Source organism: Larus michahellis, chromosome 4 (assembly GCF_964199755.1).
Source record: "Larus michahellis chromosome 4, bLarMic1.1, whole genome shotgun sequence".
In the NCBI taxonomy this organism is placed as follows: domain Eukaryota; kingdom Metazoa; phylum Chordata; class Aves; order Charadriiformes; family Laridae; genus Larus; species Larus michahellis.
Window position 1 is genome coordinate 23,829,178 of NC_133899.1, and position 19,566 is coordinate 23,848,743.

The following is a 19,566-nucleotide window of genomic DNA, read 5'->3' on the forward strand; positions in this document are numbered from 1 at the left end:
AATTCCTGGCTTCTTGAAAAGGAGGAAATACACAAGTGGTTGTGATTACTTACCCTTTCTAAAGATTTGAGCAGGTTTTGTCTTTCTTTTAGCTTTTGGATACTGATGACTATTTTGTGTCTTGCGCCTTTGGTAACGTTCTGCAAAAAAACAGCACAAAAACCTGGTGTTAACATTTCTACAGGACAGCCTGGTCAGCCCAAATCCTTCCTCCCCCTAACAAAATGGGCTGCTATAAATTAATCCAATTTCTGAGTGCAGGAACTAGTGGGGGACATACATAGAAAATCACTTAGAGACTTGCTGCAGATAGAGATTTCCAGCCAGTCCAGCAAAGTGTGGACTGTCCCTCTTCATCCCCAGGATAACACAGAGGTAAAGGTGAAAGCGGGGACATTTTCAAAGGTTAACAAGGCAATCGGCCACCAAAGTCCCACTGACTTTAAAGGAGTTGGGTACTGTGGTCTGTGCCCCTGAAACTCCTGAACGTAATCCCAACTGGAAAAAAACCCAAGCGGAGCTCCCAGTGATGAGACTTTCATGCTGGGACTCCAGTAAGAAACCCATGACAAGGCCTTTTTCAAGTATAATGTGTTTTTTTTTCACTCCCCAAGACCCCATTTTCCTTTCTCTGCTTGCTTCCCAACCACCTGCGACCAAAACGCCTTCCACATGAAGACACAAAAAGACGCGTTGGAGGCGTCTCGTCTACTGACTGCACAAGAGTTGGGACCATGGCTGATCCCTTCACGACCGATGTGGGACATACTTGTGCCTCGAGTTGGCATTCGGTAAGGGCCATCATCTCCTCGTACGTCATCTGCGAGAAAAGGGCGGCGTACTTGTGCAGCCGGAGGCTCTTCAGCCAGGCTGGGACATCTGCAGCACAAAGGTAAGGAGATGAGAGTTCCCGTTGAGGTCATGACACCGCTTGACCATGTGCAACAGCATCAACAGCAACACAAGGTTGGTTAGGTGCCATCCACCCTCCCACAGGTGCTTCAGACACCGTACTGAACTTCCCGGACCTTCTGGAGGATGTAGTGCTATGGATAGGGATGGTAGGAGGAACCAGCCCTCGCATGAGGACATAGTGCTATGCATATTGATGGTAGGAGGAACCAGCCCCCAGGTGAGGACATGTCCTCAGAAGTTGGGTTTCTGCAGCTGAGCCACTGGGAATTAGTCCACCGGGAGCCAGCATCACGCCACTGCACACCAAGCTCCACGCTGGCCTTTTCCCAGGAAAGTGGGAACTGCTGAAGCCAACAGTGTGGCTGAGCTTAGGACGAGCAAATGGCTGTTTTGCAGATGGCAGACGCTGATTTATGGCATGAGGGAAGATGGTATGTTGTTCAATTTAAATGGCTGCTTAAGGGAAAGGAAGAGATTTTTATTTTTTTTTTTGAGCATGGAAAAATGATGTACCATCAAAGATGGTCCCACAACCTGTTTCAGAAGGGTGACTTGGGGCCTCAAAATGCACCAACTGAAATGACTTCTACCTTCCCAGTCATTATCTGCAGCGTAGCACCTCTGCGCCTGGCTGGACGGGTACACAAAAATACTTTTATCCTCCTGACATCAAAGTGGTTTCACAGGGAGGGACCTGGGAAGGGAATCCTTCCTCTGCAACATGCAAAACCCCACCAGACCCCCTGACGGGGTGTCCTCCACGGAGAAGGCAATGGGGTATGAGCCTCCCTGGCTCCAGCCTGCTCAGCACTCAGGGTTTTGCAGGTTTGGGGGGCCTGTGGTGACACCCCACAAGGGAGGTGAGGGCCCTGCAGATATCTGTGCTGCAGCACAACACCGTGCCTCTGACGGTGCTTTTGCTTTGCATCCTAAAGGCTTCAAATGCTGTGCCAAATCAGGATCTGCTTTATTTAGCACCTACAACCCAACAACAGCTCTGCCGTAGCCTACCGAGCTCATGTGCCCCGCTCTCAGCAGTACCCTTGTCCATTAGTTCTTGTCCTCTTCCCCACCAGTGAGACACCCAGGAGCCCCATCTCAACCCACACCAGGTGCAGTAACAATGAAAAACCAGTGTTTCAGCCCCAAACCCGCACCTTGAATGGATAGAGCAGGTGGAGGCTTGGGAAATGTCTCTTTTGGGGCTAAATACAAACTAACAGCAACAGTTCCCCTCTCTTTGATCGTTCCTGAGTTGGTGCAAGGGGTATGTGCTGGGGGGGTGGTGGACCCCACATCCCACGGCAGGTAGGGGCTGACGGTGCAGGAGCGCCCGAGGGGAAGGAGCAATGGCTGGTGGTGAGGCTGCCCCAATGGGGTCCCTCTGCCCAACGTGTCCATCAAGCAGGAAAGAGAAATGGGGTCTTGCACTGGTTTCGGGAGGGATTTCTACCCACTATGTGCTTCTGCTGCCCGGCTGGGGCTGCTGTGGGTGCTGGTGCTCTGCTCACCACCAGCATGAGGACAACCTTCACAGGCACCTCCAATAATCTTCACTAACATGGACAACCTCAAAGGTCTTCTAGGCTGTTTTCGACTCAAAGTGTGAGGCCAGACTTGCTTCGGAAAGGGATGAGACGATACAAGGAGGACAGTCCCACTGTTGGGACATCCCGCAGTATGGGTGGTCTCAGTCCAGAAAGCCCCATGCTGCTGAGTGCCAGATGCAAGTCAAGGATCACTGCAGGCCTCTTCCCAAACCAACAGCTCATCGCTGGAGGGGCCAGGGCAAGATGGACCATTGGTCTGGTCCCCCATGGCACTTCTTACATCTGCCAGAAGTCTCCTGCTGCCTGCTGCCCGGGCTGACCTCAAACCCCACTCGCATCCAAGCAGAGGTGATGCAAATGGCCTCAAAAAACTGCTTTTTGCTCACACTCTCCACCCTCTGACACAGGTCAGGATTCGTGTTTCAGTGAAGTTCCTCAAATGCTGCACAGAAAGAGATCAACCCCACACCAAACACGGGGGCAAAGCCGTTACCAAGCACGGACGGGCTGAACTTTGCTGTTTTCCGAAAGTCCCGACATGCAACAGTCCTAAACAGTCCTAAAACCTGCTACCAGAGGCCTCTTAAATCGATCTGGTTAAAAAAATTAAAAGCAGTTAGCAGAAAGCCCATTAAAAGCTGTTAGCAGAAAGCCCTCTGTCTCCAGCGCAGGTGGGGAGCACAGGGACTGGCAGGCTTGAATCTCAAATTCATTTTAACACAAAACTACCCTGTTTCAACGATGACACGTTAAAAGTCTGCCTGATCCCGTGTCCCCTGGGGATATCTGCCTTTGGTGCACATCCATGCTGATGGCAAAGCCCACACAGGTACTTTCAGAACAGAAGTGCACTGTTGCACAGACGTTAAATCTTGTAGAAAACCCACTTTCATAGAATCATGGACTGGTTTGAGTTGGAAGGGACCTTAAAGATCACCCAGTGCTACCCCCTGCCCCGGGCAGGGACACCTCCCACCAGCCCAAGTTGCTCCAAGCCCCGTCCAGCCTGGCCTTGAACACCTCCAGGGATGGGGTAGCCACAGCTTCTCTGGGCAAATCCAGATCATATGCAACCTTTGCAGAGGGTCAGAGTGCAGGAGGAGCTCTTCTCTCCCTTTGCATCAACCTCCCTGGACCACCTCCTAATTTTGGGGAGCTACAACGGTCCCAGAGCCCCCTTGCCAGTGGGGATGGCAATCCCAGGAGTGGGCTGGGGAGAAGGAGCCACCCCAGCACAGAGGGAGGGTGGTGGGGCTCTCCCCCTTCCCACAGGTAAGAGGCAACCAGGAGCTGCGAGGTCATCTAAGGACATTTTCATGGTCCTTGGAAAGTCAAACTTCCTAATGATCTCCATGGAACAGCGAGCTGCCCACCCGCAGAGCGACTCTTTAATCACCAATTACCAGGAGCTAATTGCAAAGTCATGGCACAGCTGTCACAAACGCTGCGTCTGATGTGAGCAGCAAAGCGAGGACTTTCATGCTGCTCGTCTCCAGTGTCCCCTGTAGGCACTAAGCACCGGAGTTCAGCCGGCACATGTATATCTGGGTGCTGGCAGGGAAATCTAGAAGAAATTTAGAAGGAAAACAATCCACCCTGCCATATATATAGATATATATATATATATACACACAGGCCAACGTATACACAGGACGTCTTCAGAAGTGCCCTTATGGCACACCATGCTAAGATGCTAAGCCACGGACATACTCGCAGCAGAAACCCCCAGCTCTACTCACCTCCCCGCTTCCTGGTGTGCCCCAAGCTCTACCCTGGGAAGGGACGGATGGACAGACGGACAGGTTCTGCAGGGAACAAAATGCCTGCGTCTCCCCCTGAAGAAACCAGGGGCTGGGAAAAAGCCAAAGGTCACTTTTCCTTCAGCATGAAGATGGAAAGGAGAGAAACAGGTGGCATTAGGGCACAAAGATGGATAGAAAGGAGAGAAACGGGTGACATCAGGGGAGATGAGCTGTTAAGACATGTTGGATGGGGGTCTGGCGTGGGTCTGGTTTCCCCTCTACCCTCCTGGATGCCCCGGAGGGTGGTCAAGAAGAAGCAAGGTGACCAAAGGCACGGGTGACACCAAGCCACAAGAGCCCGCGGGCGGTCGGGGAAACGTGGCTGCAATTCAGAGAAGGGACTTGGCAAACGGAGCAACCGGTCTGGATGAAATAAGATGCAACCCAATAAAAATGCACTAAGTTGTGCGTTTCTGTAGGAACAAGAAACAGCACGAACCGAGGGCAGGGAACGGGCAGTACTTTTTATTTTGCAGGAATGCTGTGGGGATACAATGGGTCACACGCAGCCCGCGGTGGTGTGTTATTTGAGGACGATGAGCTACACACCCACAGGAACACTGTCTGTATGGCAACCTGGTCTCTGCTCTGCTCCCGAGCCCAGTTTTGGGCAAGACACCTTCAATAAAATAGAGACTTTCTGGAAAAAAAACAGTGGAGAGAAGTAAGAACAACCCCAGGTTTAGAAAACTCCATCTGGGAAGAAGCCGGACTGATTCAGCCTGAAGAAAATACCGTGGAGTGGGGAGGACACGACACTCGTAGACACCAGAGGATGTAGGCATCTGTTTCGCACGGTCTCGGACAGCGGGACAAAAACAATTTGGCTGATGAAGCAATGGGGGGAATCAGGTTTAGATGTTTGTAGACCTTCCCCCGGAGAAGGAGAATGCTCAGGAAGGGCTGGCCTGAGGCAGGACAGCCATCTCCCCCGGGGGGGCCACATGCAGCAGCAACAGGCTGTCTTCATCCACGTTTATTTAATTGATCGTTGCTCGCGGACTGCCTGGGCAATAGCGCCTTTGGGTTTTGCAGATTTGGCTGTACAGATTGACTGCATCGCCCTGGAAAGTTTCTACCCACGCAGGTCCCGGAGCTGCAGCTGTGGATCACAGGGAGCCGAGCTCCCCGCGTCTCCTCCCCAGCTCCATCAGCAGAAACCCGGAGAAACGTAACGTTACATAGACCCCACCAGCTCCCGAGATTGGTCTCCTTCATCTGACAGACTGCAGGATCCGGCCCCAGGCATGGAAAACCTTGAGGACCCGTCACGCTGGTCACAGCTTAGTCTTCACCATGCTCATGGTGACCCTTCCAAGCCAGCCTGCAGGTCCCCCATAAGGTCACAGAGCCTGCAGCACTGCCGGAGACGAAACACTCCCTGGCTGAGCTACCTCAGTAGGTGTTCGTTAGCAAGCAGAGAACCTGAAAAGCAAAGCCTGTCTCTGCGAGGCCGTCACGCTCAGAAAATTCTCCTGTCACTTCTGCAGCCCGTGGCCCCCACCCCAGAGCCAACGCTACGGCGCAAAGCCCAGCCAGAGGGAGGGCTGAGCCCCGAGCATCCCTCTCACGGGGGAACCGCGAGGGGTTTTCTTCCATGCATTTATTCCATGCGCGTCAAAGTCGTACAGTGCCAAGTCAAACGCAGTTCCACATTACAGAGGTTTACACCTATCTAGATTTGTCTGTCATTAGAATAAAATCAGACCTTGTGATTACTTAACAAGTACTATTATTTCCTTGTTCTGATACATCATCAGTCTAAAGTTGCTTTGCATTAATGAAAATTGCCGTTGTTTAAGTCAGTCTCTGACAGCTGCGGGTTCATTTTCAGTCATTTTGTTTGTTCATAGGAATACATGGCCCATGCGTTTGCCCAGTTTTCATCTATTTATTCCTCTACAGCCTGAAGTTTGCTCCCCATCTTTGACTGCAGCAATAGGGTTTCGTTTCTGCCTTGTTTACCAACAGGATCGCGTATATTTATTGCTAAAATCTCTCTGAAATGCACGTGTAATGGGAAACAGCTGAAACACTTGGGATAAATTCACTGCAAAGAAGCATCCTAAGCCAAAACTCCCCCCAGAAATTTGATGGGTATCAAACACCGCAATGGTAAAGTGCATGTGGCTTGCTACACCTCTGCCAAGCTATTTTTCACCGTAATTAAAAAAAAAAAAAAAAAAAAAGAGAAAAGAGCACAACTCACAGCCAAAAGCCACAGGCTGTGGAAAAAAATCCAGCTTTTTGGAAAGCTGGTAGCTTGCAGGATTTTGGGGGCAAAACCAGCCCACCAGCACCCAACTGTAAGACATCAGATCAGGACCGACTGCTGCTTAAAAGAGAATCTAACTCATTCCACTAAAGCTAAATTCCTTAAGCTGGGAAGAAACGCCGCATGGCCCCATTTGGTTACGATGATTCTGGCCCCAAAACCGCCAACCGAGCCCGGCGCTGCCAGGAAAACGGCTTTTCCCCTCCTGCCTCTGGGTGCTGGGACGGGGACGGGGACTTGGTGGGGGGGTGGGGGGAAGGCGTCTGGTTTTTCACTCACCTTTCATCCCACTCCCTTCCTCCTGGAATGTGTTACGAGCGGAAGGCTGATCTTCTAAATGTTCACTCCCACCACTTCCCGAAGAGGCTACACTGCTTTGTGGAGACAGGGGGGCATGATCGGAAGGGATGCACTGGGGTCCTCTAGCTCGTAAGTCCTCATGAGACATCCATCCATGTCCTAGAGGTTGGTTTGGCACATTCATGGGTGGGGTAAGGGACACAGAGCGTTTCAAAGGGCTGTGGTGTGTCTGGCCTGAGAGAACTGAAAAAAAAAAAAAAAAAATAAAATCAGAGAGGTTATTCCCCCCTCGCGGCCCAGGATGCAGCAGAGTCCCCCGAAAAAAAGAAAAATAATTCAATGAAATCATAAAATGGGTGGTGGTTGGCCAGGGTGCCTCGCTCATGGCTTCATGGTGCCCGCGGCTACCTGAACCCTACCCTGAGCTCTGCGCTTCGCCTCCCGGGAAGCAAAGGGGCTGGGAGAACTCGCAGGGAGATGGGGTTACACGAGCTACCTCGGGTTGCTTAAGGAAAGGCGTGGAGTGGATTGCATCTTTAGGGGAAAAAAAAAAAAAAATTGAGCAGCTCTGGAGGTTTTGACGTAGCAAACCTGAGCGTGGGACTGTGCTGGGTGCTCGTCTGCTGCCGCTCGCCAACCCTGGAGCCCCTGCAGGGACAGCACAGCTGCCACTGCAGGCGTAATGGGAATCTTCAAGCGACTACACTGAGGCCGTGAAATTCACCCCGCTAAAATCATCTGGACCCCTATCTTTCTAGGAAAAGCATAAAAATCCCCAGGGTGGGAACATCCTCACATAGACCCAGGGAAAGGTTCTCTGTCTCTCCCTTTGGGTTAGAATCATAGAATGTGTTGGGTGGGAAGGGACCTCTAAAGGCCATCGAGTCCAACCCCCCTGCAGTGAGCAGGGACATCTACAACTAGATCAGGTTGCTCAGAGCCTCATCAAGCCTGGCCTTGAACGTCTCCAGGGATGGGGCCTCCACCACCTCTCTGGGCAACCTGGGGCCAGTATCTCACCACCTTCAGCGTAAAGAACTTCTTCCTAATGTCTAATCTAAACCTGTCCTGCTCTAGTTTAAACCATTGCCCCTCGTCCTATCATAAGCCAAGTTAGGATTTGGCTTACGCCCCAAAGCACGAGCATTGACACATCTGCCTAACGCCATCACGGGGCTACTTATCATCCATGGAAACGTCTGAGCCTTGTTGTGTCCTACTAAGATCTTGCACTTAGTCCGAGCTATCACCAGTGACGAGAGCATCCCAGCTCAGCCACCCATCAGGTGGGCTTCCATGCCCGTGACACTCAACCTTCCGCAAAAGCAACCAACGAAAGCAACGGTGAAAATATTCCCATGACAAAGAGGTGAGGCCGGATCCCCGCAAAAAAAAATGGTCTTTGGAAAGCTTTGGATTTGTTTTTCCTTCCCAGTTGCATAGGGGTTTGTATTTCCTGGCTGAAATTTTGATACCACCAAGAGCGATTTGTTTTTAACCAGTAACTTTAACACCGCCCGGGAAAGAGCGATGCACCAGCTCCTGCGATTTGGAGTTATTTCTCCAGAAAGGCTTTACAATGGGCAGGTATTTAATTGCCTCTCAGTCAAGTACAGGAATATGTCTTAGGTAGGCTAAAGTATTAAAAAACCCCAAATCATAGATTTTCTGACACTTTCTGGTTGAAGTGTTGCAATTTGAATAGATTTTTAAATCTTTACTGAATGGTCTCCATTTTCCACTGCTCTTCTTCCATACCATCTCGTTCATTATTAGTTATCCCCTTACAGATTTAGATATCCTTTTCTCAGGTCTGTTGGTCAGCGGGGGTAATATATGGTATTTAGAGGAAAAGACAGGTATGGATGAACTATCTTTGTTGCCTGTAATGAAAAATATGAGAAGATTGGTCTGTTTGCTTAACAAAATTCAAATTCCATCACTCACAAACTCACTAAACTGCTGGTTAAACCATAAACACAGTTAATGCATTTTAATGTATGCATTTAGGATGTAAAACACTTGGTTAATGCTTTATTGCAGTTACTCTCAAGGAAAATTAGTCAAGCTTCATGGGGGCTGTTCCCTGCTATGTGAGACCAAAAAAAATCTCGGGATTTAGCTGTTCCTCAGCCGAGCCGCGTCTCATTGCCCGCTGGGATAACCGGGACAAGAGCTGGATCCAGCGCTCTGGGAAGGTCCTGCCTGGTTTGCAGCGATCCCAAGCCAATGCTGTTTTCCATGTGCCCCTGGGTACAGGCGTGGGGTTCACATCGTGACAGCTAACCAAACATCCGCACCGCTCTCTTAACAGGGACTTATTTCTAGAGATGAGAGCAAGTTCTGCAAAAAATACACCAACTTCTCAAAATGAGCGGCTGGAAGCTTCATTGCGGGGGAGACGAAACGAAAAGCAGATTTTCTGCTCCAGGGAAATTTGAGGGGTTAAAATGACTTTTCAGCCCATACGAAACCGAAGCAAAAAACTTTTCAATTCTTCTTTCAAAATCAAATTTCTTCACTCTGGACAAAACCTGGGGGGGAATTTATCATTCTCGCTGCTTTTCCTCCTAAAGCACCAAAGCACTGAATCTCCCCGAGCCCCTTTTTTTCCACAGGTAGTTCACCAAAACCACTCCTGCCTCCTCCACGGGTTATTGCCTAATATCCACGAGTCTTGGTGGAAAACCCCCAGCCAAGTGTACTGTGCTGTAAAAGTTAAGCCGGGTTTAATTCCTGGCTCAAGCCCGGGGGAAAACCCGCCATCAAAGCCCTGTCTGCTGACCAGAAGTGGAATGAAAATGAGCAAGTAGCGGGGTTATAAAAGGAGGGGAGAGGAAAAACACCAGAGAGCTCGTTTGCATTTATTAAGCACCTGTAAAAAGCAGCTGGTGCCACATGCAAGCCGAGGGATGAGGCCAAAAACCTGCAGATTCGTGCAATATCTAAATTGTTCCTATTTTTGAAAGCGTCGTCTTCTGCCAGCACGTAACACTAACACCAGCAAGGGGATGGCTTATGGTGAAGAATTTGTTCCCTTCCCATTAAATACCCGTAGAAACATTTTCCAGAACTCTCCTGGCACAAAAGGATGTCAATGAGGACCCGGGATTGTTTTCAGGGCAGTGTTATGTTTCCTAAAGTTGTGATGCATCCCAATGGGGAAATAAATGGATTTAAGGAGGTCTTGGACAAGCTGTTTCAGCTCTTGGCTTGCAATTGTACCCCAAAAGCAGCACCGTTAACGGGGGCTGCTTCTCCCCGAAGAAATAAATATTTAGCGTTAAAAAAGAATAAAATATGGGGGGAAATACAGGGGAAAAAACCTGATAAATCCATTGAAATGCATCACCGGGGCTGAGCATCACAGCGAAACCGCCCAGAGCCCCTTCTGTGCCTGCTGCCCCCGGCTGCGGTCGCACGGCCGGGGGGGATAGAAGCCACCCCGAATTTGCTGTAGGAAAAACTCTGGTTTAGGAAATATTTGTGCCCTTTGGGTGAATGAGAGATGCAGGGGAACGCTCTGTTAGTGCTCCCTCCTGCAGCAGCTGGCGCCCTGCAGCATTTAAACCATCCTCTCCCCACCAAAACCTTGCAAACAAGAGGCTGTTTTTGGCTCAAGTCCAGGCCAAATTCCTTCCCGAGTGGCAATACCCTTGCAAACTGCTGCAGCTCTTCCATCTTAATTCTATGTCCCCTAATTAGAAGCCGGTGTCGGCTGGAGGAGAAATAACGAACTCTGCAGGATGTCCAGGAACAATCAGAAATCATCTGGTGCAACCTATAAAAATTAAGTCTATGTCTTTCCCGGAGATAGCGCTGGACTCCCAACAGTTTTACTAAACCACAAGCGTTTTCACTGACCTACGACTCAACTCACACAACTTCAGGAGACGCGGTGGCGATAATTCCCCTGACAAGGATGCTACAAGCAGAAAAAGCCACCAGCTCTTTATAACCACCCCAGCCGCTCTCGTTACCAGACATGGATTATTTAAGAGCTCTTTGCACTGGCATAATTTTAGACTCCGCTGAAGCTTTTCTGCCTGTAACACACACCGGTGAGCAACGCAGCTTCTTGCAAACCCTCTTACCAGTTTCCATCAGCATTCAGGCTTAAAAACGCTGCGAACCCCGGGCTGGCACCTGCTTGGCGTGCGCACACCTCTCCCTCTTTTAATCTGTAACCCTCAGAAAGGACATTCACAAATGTGCGTATTTATTAATGCCGCTGCTAGTGTTAATGCCCTCACTTTCTCAAAGCGGAGGCTGTAGCTAACGATTTTCAGCGTGTCGGTTCAGCGTAGCTCCTTCCCTGCTTTTTGACAATCCTGGGCAGTTTTTGGATGGTCCAAGGTGAATCTGGGGCTGCCGACGGCCAAGCTGCAACTTCCTGTCAGGACAAGTCGCTTATTCAGTCTCTTGCTAAAATAAATGGTCTACGTGGGCTTGAACTTCAGCAGAAGAAAGCCAAGTGTGAGTTTATACCCTTACACTCCAGCCTCCTTTTTTTTTTTTTCCTTCTTTTTATTACAAAAATAATAAGCTTTAATTTAAAAAGGAAATCTAATATACTCCTCTGGGGTAAGATAAGCCTTGTGGGGGCAGCCAGAGGCACGCCTGCCTTTCTGAGCACCGCGCTGGTACAAGCCGGACGAACAAAGAGAGGAAACCACCGCTCCAAAGTGCAAGCCAGGCTGGCACACGGATCCCCTACAACTTGTAAGGGTGTCCCACTTCTGGTTTAGAAGTGTTTTCCTGCCCGCTGCAGGGTCATTTAGGCGGTGCAAGAGCCATCCCCTGCCCAGGGACCCACCGGTCACTCTGTAAAGGCGCTGCCTGGTCCAGCTCCTTCCACCCAGATATCCCATGGGATGGGGACCGGAACAGATCGGGGTCCTCCCCATGATGAGTGGGCTGGTATCGCCGCTTTGCTCCATCACCACAGCTCCGAACAGCTGCAGGAGTTGTGCTCAGCCCATGTCAGACCGTCTTTCCTCGCAAGAAAGCTCCTCGTGGCCTCTGGATCGGGGTCAGCTGCAACCCAGCAGATGCTGCTAAACACAACACCTTTGAGACGAGCTTGGGGTGTTCTGCATCCTAGGGGAAAAATGTGATAAATAACCCAGTGCTAACGGTGCTGAGATGTACGAAGTGTTGCCAAAGTGCTCTCAGGCTTCAAACAAAGCTTGGCTTAATATTTCCAGGGGTAAAAAGTCACTAAGTGGATGGAGAAGGAGTGATGGTGACGATGCAGCTGCCCTGGCTTGCAGGGCTCCCCATCGCAGGAGGCGGCTGCAGATCACGCTGCTGCAGGGACGGAGCAGCAAGGAGCATCCCTGTGGGGTCACCACCCGCCGGGCAAAACCAGCTTTATCACAGACCAAACACTGTCTGGGCTGGCAGGAACGGCCACGTGCTCAGAGAAACTCGGAGGCTGCAAGTGCTTTCCCCATGAAGCCCTGTTTCTTTTTTTTTTCTCCCCTCTCTCTTCCTTTTTGAAGTGGTGTTGCCTATTTTGGTAGGCAAGGGCTGATTTCAAGAGCGTTTTTGTTCACTGAAGCCCATGTGGAACAGCGTCAGATGTTTGTGTTGTGGTTTCTCAGGGTTTCGGGCCAATTTTTTCAGCCTGTGAAGGAAAAAGCCACCCATTCCTGTAATTAGAGCCGAGGGATTGGGATCTGCAGGCAGACCTTCCTTCAAGCGGCGTGCGGGCTGATGTGAGTGTTTCCAACAGACCCATTGCTAGCTACAGAGGAGTGTTCAGACCGTCTGCCGTCCTGGTGTGCCCTCCACCACCACATGGTCTCCACCGGGTCTCTGACACCCAGAGGACCTTTGCAACAACCCTTTATACTAGCGCACAGTCCATACAGCAGATTACAATGCAGAATAAACTAAAATCCAGAATAAACTAAAAGAGGGTAGATTTAGACTAGATAGAAGGAAGAAATTTTTTACACTGAGGGTGGTGAGACACTGGCCCCAGGTTGCCCAGAGAGGTGGTGGAGGTCCCATCCCTGGAGACATTCAAGGCCAGGCCTGATGAGGCTCTGAGCAACCTGATCTAGTTGAAGATGTCCCTGCTCACTGCAGGAGGGTTGGACTAGATGGCCTTTAAATGTCCCTTCCCACCCAAACCATTCCATGATCAATAATGTCCTCCCCATGGCTGGAGAAAGGAAAAGAGCCCTGTACTCTTTTGGAGAGATTTTTGTTGGTTTTAGTCTAAAAATGGCACTTCTTGGTCGCAGAGCTGGTTACGGTACATCCTCAGGCAGTGTCCGATCACGTACAATTCCTTTTCTGGTCTGCAGGTACCTGGACCAGCAGCTTGATCCCAATTTGCTATACGGAGTGGGGATGTTTTTAATCCACTGAGGCCACAGGGTCCCCTGTGCAGCCCAGAGAGGGAACACGGACCATCTCCCGCGATCCCCCCTCACAAAGCAACCGCCAAGTTCAACTCGGTCCTCTCCTCCACCTCCCCCTTGCTACCCCAGTCACGAAGCACCGTCCCCTCCAGGAAGGCTCCCCCGCGCTGGCAGACCCACGTTCCTGGCTTTTCCAGCGTTTCTGTGCCGGGGACCCTTGGAAACAGCCGGCGGTGGGTCACGCTGCCCAGCTGGCACCCTGCCTCCTTCCTGGGCACCTCATTCACCCGCTGCCCACACCGCCGCAGGCAGCTCCAGCGCGGCCGAAGCAGACCCTGACAGAACATTTTTCGGCTCAACATCCCCTAACCCTTGGAGCCTTTTCTTTGTGCCTTTTTTTCTGTTTGTTTTTTTTGTGTTTTTTTTTTTTCTCCCTCCCTTTTTTTGGTGGCTGTGACTTTAACTGTGTTCATACGGTGCCGGATAAACCCTGTCCTGGCTTCTGAATTGGGCTGATATAAGCCACGGGGGGTGAAACCAAGGGTGCTAAATGCAAGCAGCTACCGGGTAGTTGTGCGTATTAGGAGAAAAAAAACCCAAAAGATATGAGCAGAGTGCTGCCTCAAGCAGAGAAATTAGGAAGAAGCACAGACTGCACAAAAGCCTGTCAAGCAAACTTTTTAAAAAAAAAAAAATTACTTTTTTTTAAACACGGTTTCCTGTTCAAGAAACTGGACAGAGAAACAATAACCTGTTTGTTGCTGCTCTCTCCAAGCAGGGCACATGAGGCCCCACCCAGGCTCAGCTGGGGAAGGGTTTTGTGAACCCCTGGGTGACACCAGCACACACGGACCCTCCGTTTGGCTCCGTCAGGAATTGCTGTTGTTGTTATTTACTCCTTTGTGTGGCAGCAGGAGCCGGGGCGGCACCTAAAGATGTGTAAACGCAGCTCTTGGTGGCTTCAGCAATCCAACAGGATGCATTTCTGGAAGGATGCTCCAGCTCATCTCACCGAGGAGCAGAAGCTCCTTTCCAAGGTCCTTGCATGGGGCTTCCCACCAGAGCATCCATCAAGGTGGGACCAAGGCAGCCCAGGTGTGAATCCCGACCACGATTTAACTGGCAGACAAAAGGATGCATAAAACAGTGTCCACATCAGGAGGTGGGAATCGGTGCTGGGGATGGAGGGTTGCGAGAAGGCGCTGCCCTAAACACAACGCCCCGATCTCCAGGTCAATAAATTTGGTTTCTCTCATACTTTTATACACAAACCACAGAAAAAACAGTGTTCACCCGTGAGGAATCCCGGTCCGTCAATAACAACGCTGCTGTGCTGAACCAAGACTCTGCAATTATCCCAGAATTCACTGATTTTTTTACTATGGGCTCCTGGGGGAAATCCCTTCCCTGCTCACGGATCAAGCCAGATAAATGGCACTGGGATGCAGAAACTCTCCTTCCTACGGTCCTTTTCCACCCAGAGGAGATGTCCGGGAGCATCAAGCAGCAGCCAGCGCTCCCCACTGCTTCCACCAGCTGCCAGTAAAATCCCTGGTCCGAGGAGCAGATGCCTGCTGAGACTGCCAACAGCATCAGCTCCTACCACACACAGAATCATAGAATCATGGAATGTGTTGGGTGGGAAGGGACCTCTAAAGGCCATCGAGTCCAACCCCCCTGCAGTGAGCAGGGCATCTTCAGCTAGATCAGGTTGCTCAGAGCCTCATCAGGCCTGGCCTTGAACGTCTCCAGGGATGGGGCCTCCACCACCTCTCTGGGCAACCTGGGCCAGTGTCTCACCACCCTCAGTGTAAAGAACTTCTCCCTAATGTCTAATCTAAACCTGCCCTGCCCTAGTTTAAAACAGGCCACGCTTCAGCTGGAGAAACACCTCTATCACAACCACTTCAGGAGGCCGAGCTGGAAGACATACATCCTTTACGTAGCAATATGCAACCTGTGGGAAACTGGGAGTAGGAAAAGGAGGATCTCAAGCCAGCCGAGCAGAAGGGGTGAATGTGAAACCTCTGGAATTGCCCCAAGAAACGGGGATCCCATAATCCCTAGAGCCATTAAAAGTCTGTGGAGGGAGTGCAGGGGGACAGCGCGCCTTTAGGAGTGACAAAATACAGGAGGACAATGTGTGTCTGACACAGCGTGCATCCCACAGTCATCACCCTGCCAGCACCAGAGAAATTTCACCCAGAAAGAAACAGGACTTTGCTACAGCACTGTAGCCTTCTCCATCCTCGCTGACCCATTCGGGATATTCTCCTCCCTTGTCTCTTTCTACCCACTTTCGCTCATTCAAAAAAGCCATTTAGTCCTTCTCTCGTGTAGGCACCATGGCGCCGATTTTGCAAGACAAATTCCTCTGCGTTTCAGCCTTATCCGCTTCCTCTGGCCCTCAGCCCCGTCCCAAGCACCCTCCCCCTCGGCTACGTCTTATTCCTTCTCCTCCATCTTCCTTCTTCCAGGAACAGAAAATCTCACCAGCTCCAGGAGAGAAGAAAAGCCTGTTGGGTTTCCGAGGCCATCAAGGGGCATGAGAAGATGCTGGGATGCCTCCTGACTCCCCATATTGCCCCAAATACTGAGCTCTGCAATGCTCCCCAAGAGTCCCCAGCAGCAAGGGGACAGCCACAGCGGCTCCCATCCAGCACGTGTTCATTCTCTCCCATTATTGCTCCAAATTAACTCGGCTCAGCTTTCCACCTCCTCTACATACCCATGGCGTGTGCATCCTAAAAATCCGCCCTCATCATCCGAATCCGAAACATTCCCAACTGCTCGGATGTTGCCTTGTATCCAAGTTATGACACAGATCGCCGTGCCGGATAACACGAGACAAGACCACTCAGCAAACCTGGGGGGGACCCACACTACGGTTACAAGAAAACGTCGGAGGCAGAGCGACCGGCCTCGACTAAAACTGCGTAACAAATGGGAACAGCAAACTTGAGGGGAAAATAAAAGAAAATATAAAAAAAAAAATTCGGCTTCGAGGCTGCCAAAACCAAGCCATTGATTACAGCACATTTGAGATCCATTTGCATGCAGAGAGCTTTGCTTTGGAGCCGAGATGGAAACAGAGTCTTAATATAGCTGGAGAGAAAATATCCTTCTTGCACTCTCCTAACTGCACTTTGATAGGAAGCAGCCACAGAGCAGATGGTGCCTATATATAATCACCAGACCTATTATCCCAGCCTCTTTTAGTAATTTGAAGGATGTGATAACCACAAGGAGAGCAGCAAATATTCCCCCTCCCTCCCCCCCCCCTTCCCCCTGCTAAGAAAAATATTAAAAAAAAAAAAAAAAAGAGGAGGAAGCTGTAATTATGGTAACGATTAAAAAGAATTTCCAAATGAAGTAAATAACTATTTTGTGCACGGCTCCTTTAAACCAGAAGTCAAAAGTTAATTAAATAGCAGCGCGTTACTGAGTCGGGAGAACACAGCAAGTCCTCGTGCAATCGGGAAGGAGCCTGGAGTCGCTTTGGATGAATCCAAACCCCGGCACTCCCTTCCCCGCCCGGTGCCCTCCTGCTGTTTCTCTGCAGCTGCTGGTTGATGGCGGGGGGGAAGGAGAGCTTGTCTGTCTCCATTTCTTTACTTGCCAAAGCCCGGAGTTGCGGGGTTTCAAAGGCTGAGCGATGGCAAGGCGATTCTCTCCGGGGGTTTCTCGCCCCATGGAGATGCTCAGGAAAACATCCCAAATCTGATTTTCATCAAGGTGCGAGGGAAAGCTGGGGAAAGGTGGTGTCGGGAGGCTGTCGTGGAGGAGCAAAAAGGGTTTCGGGGGGGGTTTGCATGCCTCTGCCAGCACAGACCCTTCCTCCCATTCTGCTGGGCACCCCCAAAGTGGCAACTAGGAACCCAGGGGTGAGTTGGCGAGAGCTATCCCTACCTGTAGGCAGCTGGAGGCATCACTCATCAGGCACTTTACGGATACAGGTAAATAGTGGAGGCGCCAAGGAGCATCCTGTGGTACCCAGCTTCCAGACAGAGCCCCGATGGTGGCTCCAGCAGTGATGCAAACTGCAGACAGGGACCCACGGACGCTCACGGGGTGATGGGAAAAGCAAAGCTTCCCTCAGGAGAGCAACAAGCTCCTACGCAATGAGTAACCACAGCATCCTGACGTCTGCGCCAGCATCCAACAGGCACCAGGGCAGCTGATAAAATACACCCGGGTCTAGGAGGGTCCATCCATCAACAAAACCTCCAGGTCAACCGACACGGGAGACTGCCAAGGGGTCTGAGAGAATTACTGGGGACGTCTGACTTTGCTCTGTAGCCTGGAGAGCATCAATCAGCTGCCCTGGCGGCTCCTGTGCCGCTTCCAGGTCAGAAGCGTGATTCATTGGCGACAGGAATCCCAAGGACCGCAGGATAACACACAAAACCATCACTGCTGCTGCTTCTTGCCCCTGCCCGAGACACCCAGGCTACTGGAAGGAAAGTGGAGGTGGCGGTGGAGCCACAAGCTTCAGGCTCACCCCACCCCAACTTGCAGGTGGAGAATGGTGTCCTACCCCTGCTGCTAATGGACAAGCAACATCCCAACGGCCGTGCAAAACCAGGGCACGCAGTCCCTGCCTTGAGCACTTACAAGAGATGAACTCCTAGACTTACAAGGCTCCAACAAGACCAAGCGCTGCCTACCTTCTCCGGGGCCATCTCCCACCGAGGAACTCAACGTGCCATTGCTTTATGGAAGCACTGGAGTCCATACAGAGGTGGGCAGAGCTCCTGTCCCCCAGGCAGGGTGACAACTGGAGACACTCACCCTGGCTGAAGTGCTGCCCTCTGGGCAGGTACTGGCATAAGGAGGTCCTCGCTCCTCTGCCAGAAAGAACTTGCTCTTAATTCAAATGTCTGGGGCAAATCGCTGTTGCTCCTCTAGTAAAACCAAGACCTTCTGCCCCTGTGCAGAGGTAGGAGGTTGACTTGCCCCTGGGAACCTGCTCCCCATGGGGAGTTTAAGTGCCCTGGCACTACACCAGACGTGAGAACATAGGAAAATCTCACCATACGTTGAGAAAAGAAGTAATACTGTTACCCCCAGGTTACGCACTGGGAGCAGAGGAGCAAGACACTTGTCCAGCAGATGCGTGTCAGAGCCAGGAACTGAGTCCCTGCCTCTAGCTGTGGTTCAACTGGCTCGCTATTGCCAACTGGACTTGCTATCGCTTCCTCCAAACCTTGCCCTTTTCTTTTTTCTTGCTTGTAGACCTTATGGCCCAATCCGGGCTGGTCTACCTGCACCCCACCTTCTCAGCACTGGACAAGCATATTTAACAGCAGACCCTCCTTCTCCTCTGCACATATTCCCATCTGAGCAGGCAGAAAACACAGGGTTAAGCTACACTGTAGTTCCATTTGACAACCAAAACCTGGCATGCCATCAGACGGTACTCAGGTGGAACCAATTACACAGGAGAAAGGAAGGACGTGGAGCCCCCATCCAAGGAGCTCTTGGTCTGCAGCTTTGAAAGCCAGCCGCTTTTTTCTGTTCTTTCAGAGTTTCCAGGCCCTGTCTCCACTGCAAAGGTGTTGTGCAACCCAGGCATTTTGCAACTGCTGCCTGACTCGGCCACAGAGCCCAGGGCTCTGAGGTTGACCCTGTCCCACCACGCTTGGAGCAGCTCTGGCCTCTTGCCCACCTGCGCTCCCAAGCCCACGCCAAGGCTTCCTTTACTCCCAACACACTGAAGCTTGGTTTAAAGTTGCAGGTCAAGCTCTGCAGGACGGGCTGAGAAAGCAGTTACGGTGATACCACAGATGGGACTTCCATTGCTTCAGGTAAGTCCATGCCCTCAGATCGCTCCAGACCCAAACCCATCACTTACAACGCTGGTCTCACTCCTGGATCACCATCACTGGTGTAAATCCAGAGCGTCTCCTTCAGAGCACTCCAGACTTGCCTGGCAAAGGCTGGAGAACTCCAGCAACATCTCCTCAAACCTTGGCTAACACCAGCCAGCACCATTAAGAGAGAGCTGGAGAGGAACCAAGCCTGAACCAAGTCTCAAAGCCTGGGTCTAGGTCAAGTCAAAGACAAGGACAGCACAAAGCAAATTGTCACGTGAGTGTCAGCCACCCATATTTAACCTAATTATGCCACAATACCAGATGAAAGTACCTCAGGCAAGATCACCACGTTCCTCCTCCAGGAAAGACTTTGCCCCATTTCGGCATCAGGAAGAAAATGCCTTTGTGGGGACGGGTCGGGGAATGCTGTGCCCTGCAGGGTGCTGCTGGATTAAGCCCCTGCTCAGATAAACACCTCCAAGTACGAGGAAGAATTTAAAAATAATAACACTAAAACCTAAACAAACAGTAATA

General features: G+C 51.0%; 1 protein-coding gene across 7 annotated transcripts in view; it reads right to left on the minus strand.

The window, feature by feature from the left end:
* SAMD4A (sterile alpha motif domain containing 4A) overlaps positions 1 to 19,566 on the minus strand; it is a 103,440-nt gene that overhangs the window by 14,201 nt on the left and 69,673 nt on the right. For 4 of the 7 annotated variants that reach the window (XR_012586581.1, XM_074583511.1, XM_074583512.1 and 1 more), the window contains exons 4-6: positions 6,822 to 7,085; positions 770 to 879; positions 54 to 140 (exon numbers count right to left, since the gene is read on the minus strand). Coding sequence is in view for 6 of the 7 variants with exons in the window: in XM_074583511.1 (XP_074439612.1) it covers positions 54 to 140; positions 770 to 879; positions 6,822 to 7,085 (461 nt within the window). In the remaining variant the exon portion in view is untranslated. The remainder of the gene's footprint in view (positions 1 to 53; positions 141 to 769; positions 880 to 6,821; positions 7,086 to 19,566) is intronic. The other 3 variants (XM_074583514.1, XM_074583515.1, XM_074583513.1) reach the window with 1 other exon arrangement.